At 32.3% G+C, this 22,536-nt stretch overlaps 1 protein-coding gene across 2 annotated transcripts in view; it reads right to left on the bottom strand.

The window, feature by feature from the left end:
* LOC130444258 (5-oxoprolinase) overlaps positions 1-22,536 on the bottom strand; it is a 169,458-nt gene that overhangs the window by 28,242 nt on the left and 118,680 nt on the right. For both annotated transcript variants that reach the window (XM_056779321.1, XM_056779322.1), the window contains exons 16-17: positions 13,070-13,313; positions 9,999-10,096 (exon numbers count right to left, since the gene is read on the bottom strand). In XM_056779321.1, coding sequence (XP_056635299.1) covers positions 9,999-10,096; positions 13,070-13,313 — 342 coding nt within the window. The remainder of the gene's footprint in view (positions 1-9,998; positions 10,097-13,069; positions 13,314-22,536) is intronic.

The following is a 22,536-nucleotide window of genomic DNA, read 5'->3' as shown; positions in this document are numbered from 1 at the left end:
CTCTAACTCTAACTTTTTTTATGATCCAAAGTCAACTGCTAGTTCCTAACGAAATCATCTCATGTGAAGTTTATAAATGAGAATAACTACATATATAAAAGGATGGTCCCAGAAGTACCATTGCCCAACAAAGGAAGTAAAAAAATTCTGGAAAATAATATAGATATTTTTCAATGTTATCTTCTAATACCTCTATACACTTTTCCCAGTGATGTTCAATAACCTCTTCATTGTTAGAAAATCTTTGACCGCCGAGTCATTTTTCCATGTCTAGAACCAGAAAATAATTGGAGGGACTTAAATCTGGCTATTAGGGTGCATAAGGTATCAATTTAAAAATCTATTAATTAATTTTGGCCATTGAAATAACGGATATGTGAGCTGGTGCATTGTCTTGATGAAACAACACTTTCTTCTTAGTCAAATGCGGTCCTTTTTAATTGATTTCTCTCAAACGTCACAATAAGTTCGCTAAATACTTGCCGTTGATAGTTTTTTTTTGCAAAGTAGTCAATCCAAAAAACCGACACCATGACCTTGCCTGTAGATGGAATGGTCTTTGCCTTCCTTTAAGTCGGTCCTTCCTTTTCAGACCATTTTTTGATTGTCCTTTTTTTGGGTGTGAAGTTATGGACCCACGTTTCATCTATGGTTTTATCTATCTGTTTTTATTCCATTATGAAAAACCGAGGCACAGATTTTTCATGTCCAAATTTTAAGTTGAAATAACTACTTTGTCTGCTAGATAGCGTTTTTTTCAGTCGACGATTATCTAGTACCCCTTTATCAATATTCTTCAACATTTCGGGATGCGTCACTTCGTTTAGTCGACCACAGCTATACTACTTTTTGCAGGTCATACGGCGTCGTTTAAACTGTACTACGCAATATTTTACTGTTGATAACTAAGGAACAGTCTCACCCAGAGTAGAATCTTATTCTTCTTCTCATGCCGTCTTCTCATTGAAGGTTGGCGACCACATTTTCAAATGCGTCTCTATCCCTCGCAACATGAAACAATTCTCCGACGCTGAGTCTTTCCTTCTACTCTGCCCATGTGAGATGTTTTTCTTATCTTAATAATTCTTGTGCGACCAATGCGTCTTACTACTTCGTCATTAGTGATTCTGTCAGTCCAGGGTATCCTCAGGATGCATCTATAGAGCCACATCTCAAATGCCACAAGTTTTTCGATCATTCAAGTTTTCAAGGTCCAAGTTTCCACTCCGTACAGAAGTAGTGACCACACATAACATTCTATGAATCCTATTCTGACGCGTAGGTCTAGATTTCTGTTTGCTAACATTGAGGAGTACTTCACAAATGCCTTTTGAGTCATTTCAATTTTGATCTTTTCAAGTAGAGAGTAGAATCTAGTTCAGCTTTTATAATTGATTGAGCTAAGGCATTTCAAATAAAAGTATCACATATCGATGACCAATTTTTCCATGTTTACAAATTCACTGAAAACTTTCACTACTGATGGCTGCCAAACAAATAATAACCAACGTGGTGTCCTCAAACTTGAAACATATGCTTTATAGATTGTGTACTTTCTAATACTGTGGTATTTTTTAACTAACTATCTCTAGTTCAGGCCATCCTCGTAATTATAAATAATTTGCCTTTTTAAATAACTATAACATTTTAGGGAAGTTTCAATAAATATCCCAATTCTGCAACTCATTATTTTCTGCACGAAACATGTTTAGGAACATATGAGAAACTTTTTTATTTTGATGAACTGTCTGCAGCATTTAAAGACGAAAACTGGAGGTATATTTGTTATATTCGAATTTAAAAAATCAGACTGTTCAAGTTCTCCCGGCGCCTATTCCAATAATCTTTTATTACTAGAAAAATATTTCGTTTTTTCTCATCTTAACTCTTGCAGCTTCCATTTGATAGATAGTAAAAGTCCGATATCTCGTTTTAACATTTCTCATATAAAGTTATACGGAAAGGTCCCCACAATTTCACAAATTTGTTCTCATTCAAGACCATTTGTATTCAAGTTATAAAGACTTTATTATGAAAAATATGGTATCGGTTACCAAATTAGCATTTCTTACCTTATTTAATTACATTATGTTTCTCCAAACCACAGTCATTTATTAAAAATTTTCAAATCTAATAATTAAATACGAAGTTTGAGCTTAGCATGCGAATATAGAGCTAGGATCTATTAATTGAAATTTCTATTAAATATTATTGTTATAGACTGAGAGCTACACACATGGAAAGGCTTCAAACTGAAATGTGCAAAAAATGCTCAAACAACGCTTATTTATAACTAAACGCAACTATCTTTCTACAAAATAGGAAAATTTTTGAAAATGGCGACCTGGAAAGGTAATTTTTTCCCTTAAGGAGAGAAGATGCCATATATTTGCACGCTGCAATGTATTTTTAGGACGCAGTTAATCGAAACTTTCTTCATCATTAAACATGTCAATAGAGGCGCGAAAACTGGATGATGATTTTCAAACTATTTTGCATATTTTTGTGAATAAGTCCAACCCTTTCCCTCTCATGGCTTCTAACATTTCAGATATTATTTTTCTTTATTTTTTACGTTATTATCTTCTGTTTTCATCAGTAGTTGCTTATCCTGGGACCACACTACCGGCTAACGTCAATGCCCATTATCGCGATAATTATTGTGATAATTTTTAACGCCCTAAAGCAGGTGGCTACACTTTAACGGTCAACGTGAATGCCTATTATTGGCGATAAAAATGGCAATAATTTTACTTTGATTCAAGCAAGATGGACGTTGACAAAGCTCTGTATTTCTTGAGTGTAAATTTTTAACATTTAAATTTATTGAGTCATTACTGAATGAAGAAAAAAAAACAGAAAAAGAAGATAGTGGATGATGTAAGTCTTTTTATATTTATTAGCTTAAAGTTTGTTTGGAAATATAAGAATGACCGGTACCATGTTAAACTTTCTATTTTATACTGTTGTCAGTTCGCTGCAAACATACCGTAGACAAGTGAAACATAAATATAATTGGTCAAATGATAATTAGATTGACGCACCCAGGGTTCTGCAATCTCTAGAAACGCAATTAATTTTTCATTACACCACTCCATATCCTTAGTACGTATTTCAAAGATAAACAGGTGCAATTCTGTGGCGCTCACGGCGAACACTGACAATACGTAGTGTGGCTATCACGTAATGCCAAACGGCAATGTTAATGCCGTTTTTTTAAATTATTGCGTTAAGTCGTGGATACGGTTAACGTCGCGATAATTAATAGCATTTCTAGTTACTGTGTTACTAGCATTAGAATACAACTTTATCTCCCCATTATTTTGCGTTTTCCATTAAAATTCTATCATTATCATCCTTTGTGTAGATTTCGTCTTGTATCTTACTTCCTAAAGATTCAATTGTTTTGTGAGTTTCTTTTGCTGTCACTTTCTAATTTGTTTCCGATTTCTTCGGCTAACATACATTTCAATGTTTGCCTTATTCTTTCTATTTTACATAGTTTTCTATTGTCCTGCTTGAAATATATCGCTTTAATGTATATTTTTCCTTTTATATTTCTACCTTTATTTGGGCGTCTACTATGGTGTCAATTTTTTTTCCACACTTGTTTTGCATATATCACATACTTCTTTTGAAAATATTCCTCATATCCTTTGAGTTTTCTTAAAAGCTATTCAATTCATATATTGATAATTTCTTGGTCGTAAGTGGTTAATTCACCCAACGTCAGAAATAATATTCATCCATCGGCAGAAACTATAACATATCTCATCCTTAATGAAACATCATGTCGATAGAAAACATAACTAAAATGACTACCTCATACTGTAGTAACAAATTTGAACTCTAACACCAGACATAAATTTTCTTATAGATCAACAGTAACTTCTGATGATTATAAAAACACAAAATCTTAAGCGTCAAAATAATATAAACAAATAACGCTACAAGATACAACATATTTCAATAGTAACCATGATGTAATTACTTTGTCGTAACGAGAGCCTAAAGTATAAGATCGAACAGAAGTCTCAAAACGCCGCAGACATTTTTTGTCTTTGTGAAACTTGAAATTATTTTGTTTATTGGGGGATCTTGTGTGCATATGTTGCTTTGACTTTCCCTACATTGTTGTACAGCAACAATAGTATTTGAAAAATTGTTTTTCTCATAATTATAAAGTACAAAAAGCGATTATGTTAATGTTATTCGCATCGACGTGTAGCACAGTTTCAAGAATCAACAAACCCACAGTAAATAACTCAGTATTGTATACAAGAAAGGCCGTGAAATTTATGGAAATTCTGTGAAAAATCATTTGCGGTAGCTATATCTTCGCTAGTTTGACCACTGAATATCTTGAATTATTATATCACAGCACTATCACTCATACTGTTCTCACCGTACACTGCACTGTCTTGTAATAAATGTCGGCAACACTGTATTCTTCAGTTTGTAGAAAACGTATCTGACTTCGTATCTTACAACTAGCGGGAGCATTGATCATAGCGTCCATAGTTATTTGCCCATAGCTCGACAACGATTGTAGAATTAGAACCAGCTCTATCGCAGTTGTAGCAAAAAAGCAGCGCAATTTTACATTATACAGGCGCGTTCCCTACCACTACGTAATTACCAAATGAAATATTATTCTTGGTCTTTTACAAGTTGAAAATACGGCAGTTTCTCATTGTTTTGCTTTGCGTTAAAATTATAGAAGACGATAATAATTAGAAAAAAATATGCACATCATTTACCACTCCACTTTTGATTCACTTTTCATATTTTATTATTTAGAACAATATAAGAAATTATTTTAGTTTAAATATAAGAAGGAAAAATTGGATTAAACAGAGTGTTTGGAGATCATTCAAGTTGCAGTAGGAATGTAAGTTTAGGATCTTGAGACACACTCAATTAAACCCATGTCTCCTGAAAATGTTGCTGAAATAAACGCTCCATCCATCGAGTACATCCCCATCGTATGATATCGATATATTAACAACAAATTCATGCAAGAGTATTTTTAATAAATTAACATAAAATTGACGATAAAATTAGAAGATGTTGTCTCGCTCGTCACAATATGAAGCCTTACGAGGGTTTATTTAAGTTTTAAAATAGACAAATATTTATAATTGGATATAATTTTATTGTTTCTCTAAATATACTTGATCAAGATCAATACATTTTTGCATGCGTATGATTCAATCATTAAATTATTTTTTCCACTCAGATCTAGGTACCTCCAAAACATGTGATTTGAACGCATCAACAGCTTCTTCAGGAGTAGAAAGGCGTTGATCTCACAATTTATTTTTGATCTGCAGAAATAAGAAGGAATGATTTGGTGCCAAACAAAGACTGTACGGTGGATTTCGTCTTTGGCGATTTATTAACTTGATTTTTCAATTACTTCTGGCGAAAAAATACTGGTGTACCAATCAGAATTGACGCTGGCAATATATCCTGTTTCCGAAAAATCAGGCGACCATTTGCCTCAAAGTACTCCGTGCATTAACACTTTTATTGGATTTGGCTCGTCTGAGAGACTCGATAGATGCAGTCGATAGTTGTTAAATTTCGGATTAATAAGCATAGATCCATGATTCGTAACCTGTCACGTCTTTTGAGGCACTGGGATTACATTTTTTCAGTATTTCTTTGTGCCATTTGACACAAGCGTTTTTTAAGCATTGATTATGCGGTATCCAACGCGAACAAATCTTGTGACAGTCAAATATTCATGTAACATTGAATGTAGGCGAGTGCAATCAATACCCACGTATGCTTCAAGCTCACGGTATGTCCACAGATCAGCTAATTAGGATGGATCACGACAATATTATTTTATTTCACCAAATTGACGTCGACTGGGGTCTTATGTTGTTGATCATAATATTTCTTAAAGTCGCATACTTTTTAAATGAAGTATCATAAAAAATGGAATGAAATTATTATAAGACACGAATAAATTTGGAAATTTATTAGTTGTAATGAGAATAAGGATATTAGAAGATTGGTTTGTAGTCCTTTAGATCTAGTTAAACAATAAATTGTATCAAAACGCTTATAGCAAATTCTCTTTGCATGGTACATGGACAAGGTATCCATTGCATTCAATTGGGTATTGTTTATGGCCAGCAACCATATATTAAAACGTTCTAGGTCCTTACAAGGATTTGGGAAAAAATGCATTACATCAATAGATTTGCAATGTGATACCCAGTATTCATTGAAAGACCTTTAAATATCTTGAACGCAATTAAAACTATACAAATAAATATATAAAAACACAAGGTCAACACAACTATAATGACTAATTAACAAAAACGAAGAGAACCTGCACAATGCATACCAACATTAAATTTTTAAGTTTTGTGTCAAGTTTGCCAATTTGATCCACATTTACCAGCAACTCCACCAAGTGCTCTGAACTTCAACTACAAAAATGATTTAACCTTGAGTCATCTGTCTGAAACGTAAAATAAGTGGTTTGTTAGTATTTCACATGACGATCTTAAAATACCACTTTACAAACAGCATCCATGTTTTCCGGCACAACAGCCGATTTTGGACGACCTTCATGAAATTCAATCTGTAACAAAGTGCGACCACGTTTAGAATCGAAAAACCAGCGAAACACGGCTTCATCACCAAAATTCGAAGCGATTTGATCAGCACACTACTGTTCGTGTAATCCTCGTCGAAAGTCATAGAAAATCATCGCATGAAAATGTTCGCGATCTGAGTCCATTTTTTGACCAAAACGAAGGGTCAGGTATCGGTAAACAACTCATATAGCACTCTTATGACTGACACAACACGTTATGGGTACATTCACCATTAAAAATCTCAACTATAAGTTAGCAATGTCAGATTTGACATATTCACATTAGTGTTGCAATATCTCGAAACTTGAGTAGCAGCCCTCGTATAAGCCAAAGTTCTTACAAATATTATTGATAATAAAATAATAAAAGATCACTGCTATTGGACGCAAAGAAATTTTTCAAATAATAGATATTATGATAAAAGAAATTGTTCCCTCTTTATTCAAAATTGTTTTTGTCAAGGAGATTCCGAAAAGTTTATGAACGTACATCAAAAAGATTGACGGATTAGTGCATAAAATGAATAACATAAAGGACAATAGATCACAATCTGCGCCACAAACGGAATAGCCAACTTTGTGTAGATGAATGCATTATAATTAAAACAACAATCAGATTGAATGGCGACCACAATGATAGGGCAATTTCCGAGTTAAACAATAGGAGATATTATTAAAAAGTCAACAGTTGTTTGCACTGTTATATTGAATCATTTACAGGGAAGCAAGAGTCAACATTTAGCTTAAAAGAAAACGATTCACTCGAATCTCGAGATTTGAAATCGATGAATATGCTTACTCTTCATAAAGACATATTTGAAGTTGGAATATATTCGATATTTTTGAAAAAATCTTCACTTTGTTGGTAAAATGATAACTCTCATTTGCTCGGGTTTTTTGCATTTAATTCCTTTATAGCTGTCGATGTGCCGAAATAAAAGATATTTTGGGCATTTTTTCAGGAGAAAATTAATTAAATTTACTGAAATGTGATTTTGGAAACAGGTAAATATTTGACGTTTCGACCTGATGTGTGTATCAAAATATTACTTAGCATACAAAAATACAACATTAATTTCTTTTGTTTTCAGTTGTTTTCTCTCAAAAATAAGTAAAAGTTATCAATTAAATTTTTGTAGTTGCAATGATATTCACTTTGTAGGTGATCTATAAATCAATATAATTTTACAAGTTGTCGTCAAATATATCAAATAATATTTTTATGGAAACTTTCTTTTATAAATCTAGATTTTTGTTTATATTTACTGATCGCTTTAGGTAAAAATGCGATATAGTCTCCTGCGCCGTAGTCGACGACGTTTTTATTTGTTTTAATATTTTATACTATAAGTAATCCGGTCAATTTAGACATTCGAAGTTACATAAATTCCCATTAAGCTGAAAATCAGTGGAAATACAATTGAACATAGAATTTGAATGTCCCCCCATCATTTCCCATCATTTCCGTGTATGGAAAAAATTTTATTCGAGATCAAAGGTCAAAAAAAATGAGCTTCTCGTAATTTTCAGCAAAACGGTGAGTTTTATTATAAAAATACCTCAGCAAGAATTTTAGATCAAATTATCTACAAAAAACGTATCAAAACTTTTTTCCCTACAAGCTATTGTTTCTGAGATATAATGATTCAAAAAGTTGTAAAAGTTGTTGTATTTAATGGTTTCATCAATATCTTTTCAGCAGTAAACTTTTCTTAAAACATTGAAATGAACCGAGACTTGTTGTGAATATTTATAAGAAATTTCTGTTGACTGGTGGGAACTGTTCACTAAATAAATTATCAATTGACGAAGTTCGACGATGTCCTTCTGCAGCCTTGGTATTTCTCCTGCAATTATTATAGCCATTAAACTTGACAGTAAGTCTGAACCATTATATAACTTTTACAACTTATTGAACCGTTACATCTCAGAAACGTTGGTAGGAAAAAAAGTATTGATACGTTTCTTGTAGATAATTTTATGATCTACAATTTTTATGTAAAGTATTTTTATGATGAAATTCACCGTTTTGCTAATAATCGGGAAAAACCTTTGACCTTGAGTAAAATTTTTTCCATACACGGAAATGATGGGGAACATTCAAATTTTATTTTCAATTGTATTTTAAACAAGATTACTGATTTGCAGCTAGATGTGAATTTATGTAGCTTCACTCTTATTTTTTGGTCTAATTTTACCGGACTAAAACAAATTTGATCCAATGTCGATCTAGATAAAACCAAATATATGAAGACAAGTCGAAAAATTATGGACCAATTGGATACAGATACAGATGGATACAGAAGTACGTATTTGAAACAGTGTCCTTGTTCAATTATCTAGGACAAACAATAAGACACACAAATAGGCAGAACAAAAGAAAGATATATAGAAGATCTAAAAGACCACTGATTATATACGCCATGGAAACAACAATCATACAAAAAAAATAAGAATATTTGAAGAGAATCAAGAGAAAAATACGATTGAACGAACAGCTGTTTGCCGATCAACTCTTCGACTTTTGATGATGAAGCGTCGCGCGTCGTCTCGAGCTACCGTATTTCGCGATTTTTCCGAATACAATCGAGGTCCTACTTCGGTACTGTATCAATTTCGTGAAGTTGATCCAAAATCGGTTGTTGTGCCAGAAAATATCGAGCTGTGCGTAAACTGATATTGCAGGTTCTTAATATAACAAACCTTGAGATTGAAAAATACTTGGACATTAGCTCCACTCGTACATATTCAATATTGCATGAAAATGTGGCTGTAAATAGATTTGTTCGCGTTGGCGAATCGTGAATATATGCATATAAATCTAAACTAAACACCAATCGACAAACAAAACAAAAGTTTCGCTTCGCGCACGAAGCACTTTGAAGAAAATGGTCGCCTGGTTTTTCGGAATAACTCACTGTTTCAGTAGAACAAGTAGAACGGTAAATTCTGAATGGTAAACCAGCATCGGTTTGCCAGAAGTATTGGTAAAAATCAGGGAAACCAATCGCAGAAGACGAATCATTCTTCACCATAATAGCGAAATCAATTCAAACACAATAGTTTTTGAGCAGTCAAAACATTAAATTGATCGCTCATCCGCCATACAATGCTTGTTTGGTACTCAATGATTTCTTCTTATTTCGTCAGAACAAAAATAAATTGCGATTTCAACGTTTTTCTATACCTGAAGAAGCGATTGATACGCTCAAATCACATGTTTAGGAAAACAATAAAGCCCTATCTAATTATGAATATTAGTTTGTATTTGTTTATCTCCAAACGTAAATAGCAACCCTCGTAAACATACACATTATTACTGATAAGTAGGTGTCTTTTAACCGGAACAACATTATGGTAATGGATAAAAGCTATAACTTACCCCTGGTTGTACTAAAACTGCCGTTTTTGGACCCAAATTAATAATTCTTCCATCAGCTCTGATGAGAAGGTTCATGCCGCGGCTACCTGGTTCTCCGCCTTGAATACAATGAACGAAAAAAAATATATATCGTTTGCTTGGTAATTTTGAATATTCAAACTTATATGAATAAAGGGTTTCAAAGCTGTACTACAATTAAAAGATCACATTTATTAATATTCAACTAAACCAGCGTTTCTCAGCTTGTGGAGCACGACGGCGCCAAGTAAGGCGGTAAACTTTAGACGCGGTATGTCAGCAAATCAAAATGAGAAAAGAGCGATATCAGAAAATATTAAATTCAGGGAAACGTTGCTCAGGGCAACAACCTGAAAAGATTTTTCTCTGAAAATTTACAATGTTGAGTACTCTTAGTTAAAAACAAGAACACTGCCTTGAGAAGTAGCCTGATGATTCATTATTGGAAAGTACAAGATTGGTAATAACAATGATAATTATATATAAATGATAATATGAAATGAAATGATAATTTTATCTCTATTCTAATTTTAACAGAGATATTACACATAGTTGTGTTAGGAATGTTCCGACGTTTTAATGTAGATTTTCCTCACTTTAAGACCCATCCTCGTCTTATAGAGCTGATCGAAGTTTATGCCAGAGTATTATAGATTTTCTTTTTTGAAAATTTTTTCGTAGATGGTGTTTCTTCCAGTGCGAAATTATAGAAGGACCATTATTGAAATGAATATGACTGTCAATGAAAAATAAGCTACATGAATCATTGGATAGATTTCTGTCGTTTTTTTTTGAGTTCTTTTATTCCACTCTACAAATTTCTGATGTTGTCGATGTCTCTTATCGATATTCACAATTGCATTTGTGGATTTGAGGTCGTAAGTATCACGTGTCTACATTCAACTGTTGAGGCCAATGATGTGCATCCAGACCTTTATTATTACTGGTCGCAGGCGCCATCTGGTAACTGCCAGTCAGCAATTTATTGAGTATATTCAGCATGTACGGCTTCGAATTGTATCTTCTTCTTCTTATATTGCCGAGTCCGTTATCGGACGTTGGCGATCATGTTGGCTATGATAATTTTGTTCACAGCAGCTCGGAATAGTGAACTAGTTGTCTGACCGAACAACTGACGTATATTTTTCATCCATGATGTTCTTCTTCTCCCAAGACTCCGTTTTCCCTCTATTTTTCCCTGGATGATAAGATGCAATCTACTATACGTATCAGGACTGCTTATTACATGTGCAAAATAAGATAATTTTCTGGTATTAACAGATCCTATAATTTCTCTCTCCATTCTCATTTGCACCATAACGTCGTCTTTACGCACTCTATCCTGCCAGCTGATTCGGAGCATACGCCTATATATCCACATTTCAAAAGCTTCGAGCTTTGTAAGAGTTGCTTCCGTCAGTGTCCATGCTTCCACACCATACAAAAGAATAGAAAACATCATAATACACTGACGCGAAGTTGTAAACGTGACTACAAGATGTTTTTTAGTCTAATGAATGCTGCTTCAGCTTTCTCAATGGAACATGTTTTTCTGTTGAGTGATCCCATTTATCATTAATAGTTGTTCCCAAATAGTCAATCTTTTCCGTTCGTTTTAATGTCTCATTGTCAACAATATGGTCACCATCGATTACTGAATTTTAGCTGATGATCATGAACTCAGCCTTTTTGGTATCAAGTTTTCTTCCATACTCCTGACATTTCTCAACCATTTGATCTAATATTCTAATAACGTTTGTTAACCCTCCTATGAGTCAATCATTTTTATATCTTCTTCAACATCTTCACCAAAGTCCTCTCGGAATATATATTCCGAGTATAAATTGAAAAGTAGTAGTGACAGTATACAGCCCTATCTGACTCCTCTCCTAATGTTGATATCTGGAGTTAATTTATCTTCGAGTCGAAAATTTGCTTTTCATTCCAGTAAAGATTTGCTATAAAATTAATATCTTTGCTCTCCATCCAGTTGCCTGTAGAATATTTATTAGTTTATGATGACGGACGACCTTGTCGAATGCCTCCTCAAAATCTATAAAGCAAAAATATACGTTACGGTTGACATCTCCAAGACCAAGACCTAAATGCTGAACAAACCCTCTCTAGTTGCCAGTCCTTTTCGAAAGCCAAAGCTAATGAGAAATAAGAAGTAGATTGATTTTTTAAATTAACCTTTAGCTCCTCAGACTGGCACCAGGGTCCTTTGCATGTGAACGGCGTCTTTTGTCTGACAAAGAATAAGTAAGTCGCCATTATAGACCTATGTTTATACGCCTGCGTTACTTAGGTCTGCGATTAAGTTGACAACGACCAAATACTCCAGGGCGGGACACAAAACTTGGCTCTGTGGGCAGCGCTTGAACACCACCGTCTCGATAAATAAACTAAGTGTACCCTTGGCGCTGAGATAGCATTCTCTCTATTCATCTTATCAGAGTTCGGTGCGTGGTCTCTAAAATACTTCAAAATAAGAATTTTCTAATACTCGTCCAATATACTCTGCCAGATCGACATTATAACTGCCAATATCCAAGACTAGTATAACCAGAACATTCTGCCTTCCTTTTCAAATATCCAAAAGTTTGAATTCATTGTAATCAGCTATATTAGATTCACAGTAGTAAATATTCTTTGTGATTTAGAAATAATACTAGCGCTCTATTTCAATAGTTTTTTTCAACAATTCCTTGAAAAATGTTACAACTAGTTTTGGTTTATAACCATCCCTTTAAATGTTCTGTTTACTAAATGATTTCAGAGTTTCAAAAAAACGAAATATAAGAAGTCATGTCTAATGTAATAGATGAAAATTAGTATTTCAAACTAGTTATTGCAGACAGAAGAATATTTTAAAGGGTCCCCAATTATTACAGGCCTTCGAATCAACATAAATCGGGAAGATGACTAACACTTCAATAAAAATATAAATTGATTTCACTATCTCTTTGAAGATATACAGTATGTTTGAAAATTTCATTGTACTATTTTACAATCTATTTAAAGTATGGAATAATATAAATAGAATAACTCACCTTCCAAACCATATGGCTGCAATACTCTTCTTTCGGTAAGAACAGATAGAGTAAGAGCTGACCTGAACATCAGTTCTCTCACTACACCATCGCCTCCTCTGAACTTTCCGTATCCACCACTATTGGGTCTTAACATGAATTTCCGCACAAGCAACGGATATCGCCTTTCTAGAATTTCAATATCTGTAATTCTGGTGTTGGTCATATGTGTGTGAACACCTGAACAGCCATGCCAAGTGGGACCCTAAAAAGTCATTTGTTCATTTATAGTTCTGGTACTTCATACAAAAAATTTGGGAGTGAGTATTTGACGTGGAAATAATGCTGTGACATAAATGTTCTCATACGAGCCCTAGTTTCTGAGTTATCGGCCTTCAAAGTTACAACTTAAGTATATTTTCTAAATTATAAATTCGAACATTGTGAATTTTGAATTATCTGAAGGCCAAGGGCGGTTCATGCCCAACGGTTAACAATCCGTAGCTGTGGGACGACCTGTACAATCTAAAGATAACGAAAAATAATTTTTTAACAAAAAGGTACTCTTTGTTTGACACATAAAATTTATGGTTTAGAAAATATGTAGATTTTTAGATCATTGTACATGCCAAGGAAACCGTTCGCCATAAAGAAACATTCTAAAGAAAATTATCATAAATTGTAATTATTTATTGAAAATACTTACAGGAAGTTGATATTTTGACATTTGTTGGAAAAGTACTGATTACTGGTGAAGGTGGCTTCACATTTTATATTTATGGGAAGATGAAAATCCCCACTGTACAATTCAAACAAAAAATCAACATCGATTTTGTACAGGAGGTATTGAAACACAATCAAACATTTATTGGAGAACTAATGAATAACTAAATAAACATTTTTACTTCATATTATCGAAGATCATGTTACTGGCGAAAGGATAAAGTTGAAAGAGATTAATAATTATTATTCATCTAGTGGGTTACTGTCCAATAAGTTGACTAAGTGATATTCATTTGAAACTAGCTAGCGACTTAATTTGTTATCAATCTTTCCAAAACCTGTCATCAATAATTATCACATCGTATTCAAAGTTTTAATATGGTAGAATTTACCTTTAGTAAATATGACGACATGCATTTGATGTATGGTCTGGCTTCTGGTAACTAACAGAAAGTTGTATACTGAACCCTCTTTGAGCAGAAATATTCCCGACTGTAGATCTTTTGTTGGAGTTGGTCATAGCTTACGGCAAACAGGTTTGTACACATAAGTAATAGTTTCCATTATTTTTCATAGAATGATATTGTAGGAAGTGTCCTACTAAAAAATGTGGCGAAGGTCAACAGCTTTAAAGCAAAATGCATTAAATGTACTTGATGCTGATCCTACAACTAGCGTACGGAAAATATCACTACAATTTAACATATCAATAACAACTATTCTTTACCGCTTTCACATCCAGAAAGTGCATACCATGAAATTAGAGGATTATCTAGAAAGACTGGAACAGTACTGTTTACTGATGAAGTGGGTTTCACACGAGACCATTTTATTATTTCCCATAATTTACATTTATGGGAAAAAATTCGTAGATAAATGCGGTTCATGCACAATGGAGCTCCTTCCCACTTCCTAAATGATGTAAAAAATCATGTTAATAACTTTTTTCTTTATAGGTGGATTGGTCGGAGGTGGAAAGTATGGATAATGAGATATCTTTATCCGTGGTCTGAAATAATTTTTTGTCATTGTCGAAAACACCTATATATGTATGTAAACATGCCTCGTAAAATTTCGGTAAGTTCAATTAGGAACTAGTTTAATGGACACGTCAATTTTAACTACTAGTTGTTGTCTGATTTCCTGCTATAAAATTTCTCGTTTTTCTCTCGTCATTTTTGTTCCTCCTATCTAAATTCTCCCCAATCTTTCTTTCTTGTTTTCATAAGTTCGAACTTCAACTTCTTCTCTCATTCTCGTGACGTGGTCAAATCATCTTAGTTGACCTTCCTCGATTTTGTTTTAAACTAATTTCAACTTCAAATTTTCTGTTTTAAAATTATCTTTCATTTTGTGGCATCTTCTTTTATTCTTTATTTTTCTTAGAAATCTCATTTCTCTTTCTTCTGCTACTTCAGGCTACTTTTTTATATATTTCTGTTTTCATTTGCTTTGACCCATTTCTTCTACTGTGTATTTTCTTGCTGTGTTTTATATTTTCTTTTATAATTTCTTGGTATCTCCTTTTATTTATAATTTCTCTACAATATCTAATGTTTCCATTTACTGCTTTTGTTTTGCATACTACTTTCTGTTTGTTATTTTTAGCCAATCCCTCACCAGTAGGTACTATTGCAATTACCGATTCTCTTCTGATTTTGATACCTTAGCTTTTTACCACAAAAATTTACTCACTAGGTAGTAATTCTTTTATGAATTTTTGTTGTCTACTTTGGACTTCTCTTATTATTTTATGAGTCCTCGAGAGTATGTAGTTGTGATAATAAGTTCATTATTCATTCAATAATCCAATAATCTTCATTTTTGTCTCTCCTCCTTTTTTTCTTCACACTAATCAATACCTTTGCTCTCTTTTAACTCTCTTCCATTAAGGTACAATTATTATTATATTACAGTTAATATCATATATTCCAATTTATCTTTTTTGTGTTTGTTTCCTTCATTTTCTTTTGCCTCCTTTTCTTGTCCTTTATTCTACCCTCTAGCTTAATCCTTGGTTTCTCTTCCGTGCGATTTTCAAAATTTCTTTGCCATTCTCAGTGGTTTTCTCTTTTTATTTTTATTTCTCTTCATTGTTAAGATCTAGTTATCAGTTTTTTTGATCATTTCACTATGTCGCTAATTTATCCTGATTCAAATTTTACTTCCAATATTTAACTTTATATACCCGACTTCGACTTCATTATTTCCTTCTTTTGCTTTTGTCTCTAGTAATATTTTATTTCTCTTCATTTTTTTTTGTTTTGTCAGATTCAATATATACCTTGTTTCTTCTATCTGCCAAGTTTTTTTAGTAATATAATGATTTCCCTATTATGTGTGGAGATCTATATCCTACGAAAAGATATGTGCTGTGGATAACAATTCAATTATTATCAATTTAATTATTTTTTTAAAAGAATCATTATTTATAGTAGACAGAAACGAGATTAGGATGAGTTAAAACTAATAAAAAACCTCAAATTGCTAAGAGGCAATATTCTGAAAAACTAACATCAACCCAAATAGAATAAAATATAATGAGCTCAAGACAAGATATAGTGTACGAAATATTAAATAGATTAATACATTTCTTGTTGAATTTTAAAGATTTTCGACGTTTCGGCTTCTAGTTTGAAGGCATTATCAAGAGAGAGTGGGGATAGGGTGGTTATTCGTTTATTTTTAGTTAAAAAGTGATCCGATCTGCTCACTCCACACAACGAATCATCTTTTTGTTGGTTGATAAAATTCCAATGAATACGCCGATTGAGGTATTGCAATCTGGATATCAATAATCTCAACGTCTATAGAAGTTCAACAAATTTTAAGAAATGTACTCAATGAAAATTACTTGCTGATGAAGCTATGATGAAGATAAGAAAAAAATTTATGAAGCATTGTATTTTTAGTTATAATTTCAGGCTGCTCAGCTTTTCACCTTATAGAGACATTTAGTTGGGATGAAATTGATGGCATGAGAGATTTCAATTCTGTATTCAATTCTGTCCTTTTTAAAGGATCACCCGATACCAACAAAAGTTCCTAGAAACTTCAAAGACAAATTCTATTAAATTCACAAAGAAAATTGGAAGTTTTAAACATCCAGACAAGACATGCTTTTTCCAATTACCATAACCCAACCCAAAACTTCATGTACAGAACAGGCTGTAGGAATAAATAAATTTCGCTTTATGGCAAAAGATGTATCTAAATGCTTGAAATTACCGAAACCGGAAATATAAACAGGCCAGTATTTCCGAAGTCATCTGCGACTATTATAGTTGATGTAGGGATAGATCTTTTAACTATAAAACGCAAAATTGCTCAATCGCTTATTTTCAGTTGTATGGCCAAATTAAATATCTAAATTTGTAGCAAAATCTATTCAGCCGACAGTTCTATTGGTACCTGTAAATCACAGCGCACGTTCAGGCGTGGGGTTAAGTAAAGGTGGGCCTTACCAATACAGCGGAACGGTCGCAGTAAGCTCAGAGTTTCTGGAGAGACCCGACGCTTGGATTTGTGAACGTCTCTCTATTGAAATGGCATGGTGATTTAAAAAGTTCAAGACGCTATTAGTAACAAAATTGAAATTGTCCATTTACATAGGTTGTTCAACCGAATTTTCAATTTTTAGTAATTGATTAAATTTCTTCTGAACGAAATTTTTTTTCAAGCGTAAAATGAAATCACCACTTTCAAATTCCAGCTCCTCTGTAAATATTTCAAATCAATATCAATTAAAGGTAAAATAGATGACTTATATGCGAGTAAAATCAACTAAATTTTAAATTATTCAAGATTCATCAATGTCTATCTAGTCAACAAAGTTTATGGGGGTCAAATGAAAGAGGTTCTATTGTACTCTCTTGGTTTGGGTACGATTGTAATACTGAGAGCACATTAAAATATTATTATTGAGTGTGTCAAATAAACAATCCCTTTCTAGAAATTGAACACCAATGAAATAGATTAAAAGATTCTCGATCCATTGTCAGCAGATTCCTAGCAAAAAAGTGAAAATCAAATACAATTTTCATTTTATTTTGTCATCTAATACTCAACAGTGAACATTTATTTTATCTCATAAAATATATCTATCTTTCAATTTTAATCAACATTTATATTACTATCTTCAAAATAATCTGTTCGCTTTAAAAGTTCGATAAGAAAGTATTCGCATCGTGTTGGAAAGATTTTGAGATTTCGGCGTTTTAATATTTTAAGTACGTGTACTCGAACTTTGTTTTCTTCTATAGAGAAAAGTATGTAAAACTTTTACGTGCAGTGCAACAAAAGGATTATAACAAGATGCTGGTTAAAAACTTTGGATACAGTAGGACGTTCGAAACAAGCTTCTCTGGATTTGTGAATAAAGTACGAATAGACGGTTATGTAAACTAAGTTTGGCAAATATTTTTCCAAAAAAATTCATTTTTATTATGAAGGAAGTTTTCATTCAGTTGATATATCAAAATTACAACACGAAAAGTTCTTACCAATGAATAAAAACAAATGCGAAAATCGATCTGTAAGGGAGGGCTAATTGTGTAATTGTGGTTGTGAACGGTTTGACTATTACAGACTATTGCCAAACAAAAATAACGAATACGTTGTAGATATTTTCAATTCACATTGTACATTGTTAATAATTCACTTTACATCACTATTTCAGTACTTTTTGGCCACAAATATTACTGGGCAGTTGGATCACGAATTAAATAACTTAATTAACAGCTTTGAAAAACTGTCTATTAATATAAAAAATAAATAAACCGGTTTCAATAATCTGACTACAGTTATCGTTGAATGTCAAGACTATATAGAACACTCTATGCGTGTTTATATTCTCTTAAATACTTATCCTATTATATACAAAAGCCATAATTAATTATATTTATGGTCATCACGACACATCAATATAAAAATAAGGGTGAATAATTTGATTAGTTATTAGAACTTCAAGTGTCTAAGAGACATATGAAACCGCTTAAGTAAGACGTTGACAATAAATAAGTAGAAGTTAAATAGGTACATTTATGATTCTTTACAGTCACATTAATATAAGTCAGAAATTAGGTAATTCGAGACGATACGTTAATGAAGCATAAAATAGAGACATATTGTATAACTGAATTTAATTGGTTACCATCAGGAGTGGTGAGATAATACACGTCTATTCTCTACCGTAAAATATGATTTAATGGATGGATATGTATCCCTCTATAGTACAACCCTCAATTTATTTATTATTTTATTCTCAAATTTGAAGTAAGTTATTGTGAATTAAAAATTACACAAACACACCACACCTCGTAAGATCTTATTTTTCAAAGTATTTGGTAGGAAATTAACTGGAAATTGAAATTTAATTGCTCATGAAGTCCTATGGAAACGAGGTTTTCACCATTAGATTAATTTATATGAGTTGAGAAGATAATAGAATTCCCTTTTGTAGTGGCTGATTGTTCAAACTGAAACTTTGAAACTAAAAATGGGAATGGAATATTATTCCTAGTGTGCTATTCACTATAAACAAATTGAAAAATTGGATATTAATTTAATATGTAAATCATCAACACTTTGTTAACTCAATTTCGTCTAGAAATTCTGAGAGATTTTTCGTTGCTTCATCGATTCTGACTAGATTGTTAGAAGTTGAAAAAAAAAATACAACGCATAGGTTTTCTGTTCTACAAATTCATGAGTATTATACCAATAGACCGCTAGTTTTCACATAAGCAAAGTTATATAAAATACTCAGAAGACACATGATGTGATAAAATCTGCCGAGATTCGCATAAAACTACGTTCTGTCAACGAACGCGACGCGACGATACCTAAAAAAGCTTACAATTCATTCTATTAGTTTCCGTAGAATTGGTAAAAAGCGCAGACGTTGTATTTTTTGTATTGAGTTGTGAATCCATCCAATATTATTCTAGTTAAAGTAAATCTACAAACAATACTTATATAATCAGAGAGAAAAAGTTAATATTTAAGTATGAAAATCATTCACTAATCAAGTTTATTGATTAATAGAGACCTAATTATCTACGTATGTTTCTATTAATAGTTTTTATGTTTCATTTTAAAGTAATTAAAAGCGAAACAGAGTTCAATAACGCGCATTTTCTTCTTTGGCATCAACAACAGTTTGTAGCTTGAGATGATGCTTGGAGTTTCATCGTAAGCGACTCTAAAATGCATTCCAAAGAGTCTCTAATTTAAGGTCAGATCTGTTAGCTCTACTTCGATATCTGATGGTAATTTTGTACAATTTTTGAATTATGTGGTCTAGCCTCATCGTGCACAAAGAAAATTTTTTTTCAACAAAGGAACCGACTACTAATTCCATCTCAGATGCTCTTGTGTATACTGGGATAAGTCATCTTCATAACCGTTTTTTCTCCATAAACACAATTTAGATTCATCTGAGAACATTACATTTGACAATTGGTAGAACTTCCAATTCAAATGATACTGCCATTGTATATGGTGGTCAACAAATATCAAAAACTTTGAAGATATTAAGTGTTATACATTTATTTTCAATAAATCATTTGAAAATTTATATATCATTGATGTTTTGATTGATATTTATTATTAAATATTCACTTAGCTTAAGAAGAGTGTAATGCTGAAAATTATTTTTACAATGAAAATACATAGTATATTTTTTCAAGCTCCTTTTTGCACTTACTATTAAAGTCAACAGAATACTGAGTTTTAATGTTATTTTTATGTTAATTATTCTGAATAATACAGCCAATTTTAGCCAACATAGGAACCAATGATCGATAACGGTTACGGTTCGCGAAAAATACATCATAGTATGAGAATTTTTTGAATTGTACTTATACAGAAAAGAGCGTCTAATTAATAGCTTCTCCACAAATATCACCAATAAAACATAATGCGGAATTAAAAGAACAACTGAACATGCCTCTTCAGTTTTAGAAAAACAGTGACGTAGCAGTGCTGCTACTTGCCCGGTATAAATACAAAATATAATATGTTCTAGGCTAGAGACTTTCATTTGATAATCATATTAATTGAGATTCTTAGCAATAACCAAAAAATAAATCTCTCATATATATTATGTTTCAGAAGATACTATTTTGGAATTTATCAATGTTGTCTTTGATTTTGACAGGGACGTTTCATATAAATGCAAGTATATAATAAAGATGTAAATACATGTTTGCACAAGCGGATTATCATCTAAACCCACTCTACAAGCCTTGTAGCGGTATTATTTGCACAGCAACACGGAAAGCCTTTATAAGACAATATGGCGAGGTTATGATAACGTTTACACCCAGCTGTGCATCATAACTTAAAAGTAAACTCTAAAATACTAAATTAGGGCAACAATACTTCAAAAAAGCGAGAGAATTTGTTCTGTTTGTTTCAAAAATATACTTAATAAATGCGATCAACGGCTAAGCTATCGTTTAAAAGACTCGTTTTTCAGGTAACTAATATATATTTAACGAACAATATTTAACGAACATTTAATTTCTGCCCAAAATGTAGAAAGTTCTTAGTAGTTTCTCTTAAATTAAAATCAACTCTCCGCATAATGGTCATTAAAACTTTCGTATTTATTAAGTGGAGAATAGCGATAACGAAAGTTGAGATTATGTATATTTCCAATGAATTTCAATTAAAAAGAAATATAATATTTTCAAGGCGATACGAGAGAGGAAAATACAAGAGTGCTGAAATATAACAGTGGATAGCTTTTAAAATTTTTTTCTAGATTTGAATAAAATTATATATTCAAATATTTAGTAAATGCAATATTTGTGAGTTGGAATAAATTCATTAGTTCAAATACTAATTTTATTTAAAAATGCTGTAGTCTCGGAATTGTTATTTCCATTCGCAATTTTCAAGACAGTTTGACATAGATTTTTATATTAATATGAAAATTCCATAAGTAAATCAAACAAATTCCTAACGTCAAATTTTATTCAATATTTTGAGACCGGTTTCAAAATAAAATAAAAAAGCAAAGATAAAACGTGTCTGTGAATAACTGGAAATAATTATATCTGTTGCTTCATCGCTTTTGGAGCCTGATGGACAGGTTGGTTGTTACGCGAAAAGTAAGTAGATTTCTCTCTAGAATTGTAGCTTGCACGCAATAAAAATTGTACCAAAACAATAATGTTGCAAGTGCAAAATGCATGCATGAAACAACCAGCTGCACTTCATCTGCGCATGCTTTTCGCCTTGCATTGCATTGCACGTTGCATTGCTTCATGTCAAGCAGCGATTAGATAGATTTGATATGTAACGTCTTCGTTGGTTTTATTAAAGAACAACAATGTTAATGTCATTATTTTTATGATAATTTTTTTGGAAATTTGGAGAATGTCTACTTTCACCGGTGAATTTCAACATTTACAGAGTCGCTTGACATATGTCCGAAATGTTTGCCAAATACCCTCATAAGTTATTCGCCAAATACGTTATTAGGCAGTCACAAGTGTCAATTAAGTAGTTTAGTAGGAACTTAACCTTTAATATATATCAAAAATGGTTTATTTGTTTATTATACCTATATTTGATTAGTTCATTTTTGGAAATATTCGTCATACGAATTATTAAATATTTAATATGGATGCTTTTCAAGATTTAGAAGGTTTGTTTGATGAAGAATTGATTGAAGAAATACAGAAAATTTCAGAACGAGATTATTCCGTTCGCCATAAAATTACATCATTACAATTTTTTGTTCGATGATGAAATTT

This window comes from Diorhabda sublineata, chromosome 5 (assembly GCF_026230105.1).
Source record: "Diorhabda sublineata isolate icDioSubl1.1 chromosome 5, icDioSubl1.1, whole genome shotgun sequence".
NCBI lineage: Eukaryota > Metazoa > Arthropoda > Insecta > Coleoptera > Chrysomelidae > Diorhabda > Diorhabda sublineata.
This window is presented reverse-complemented; position numbering and strand designations above follow the sequence as displayed.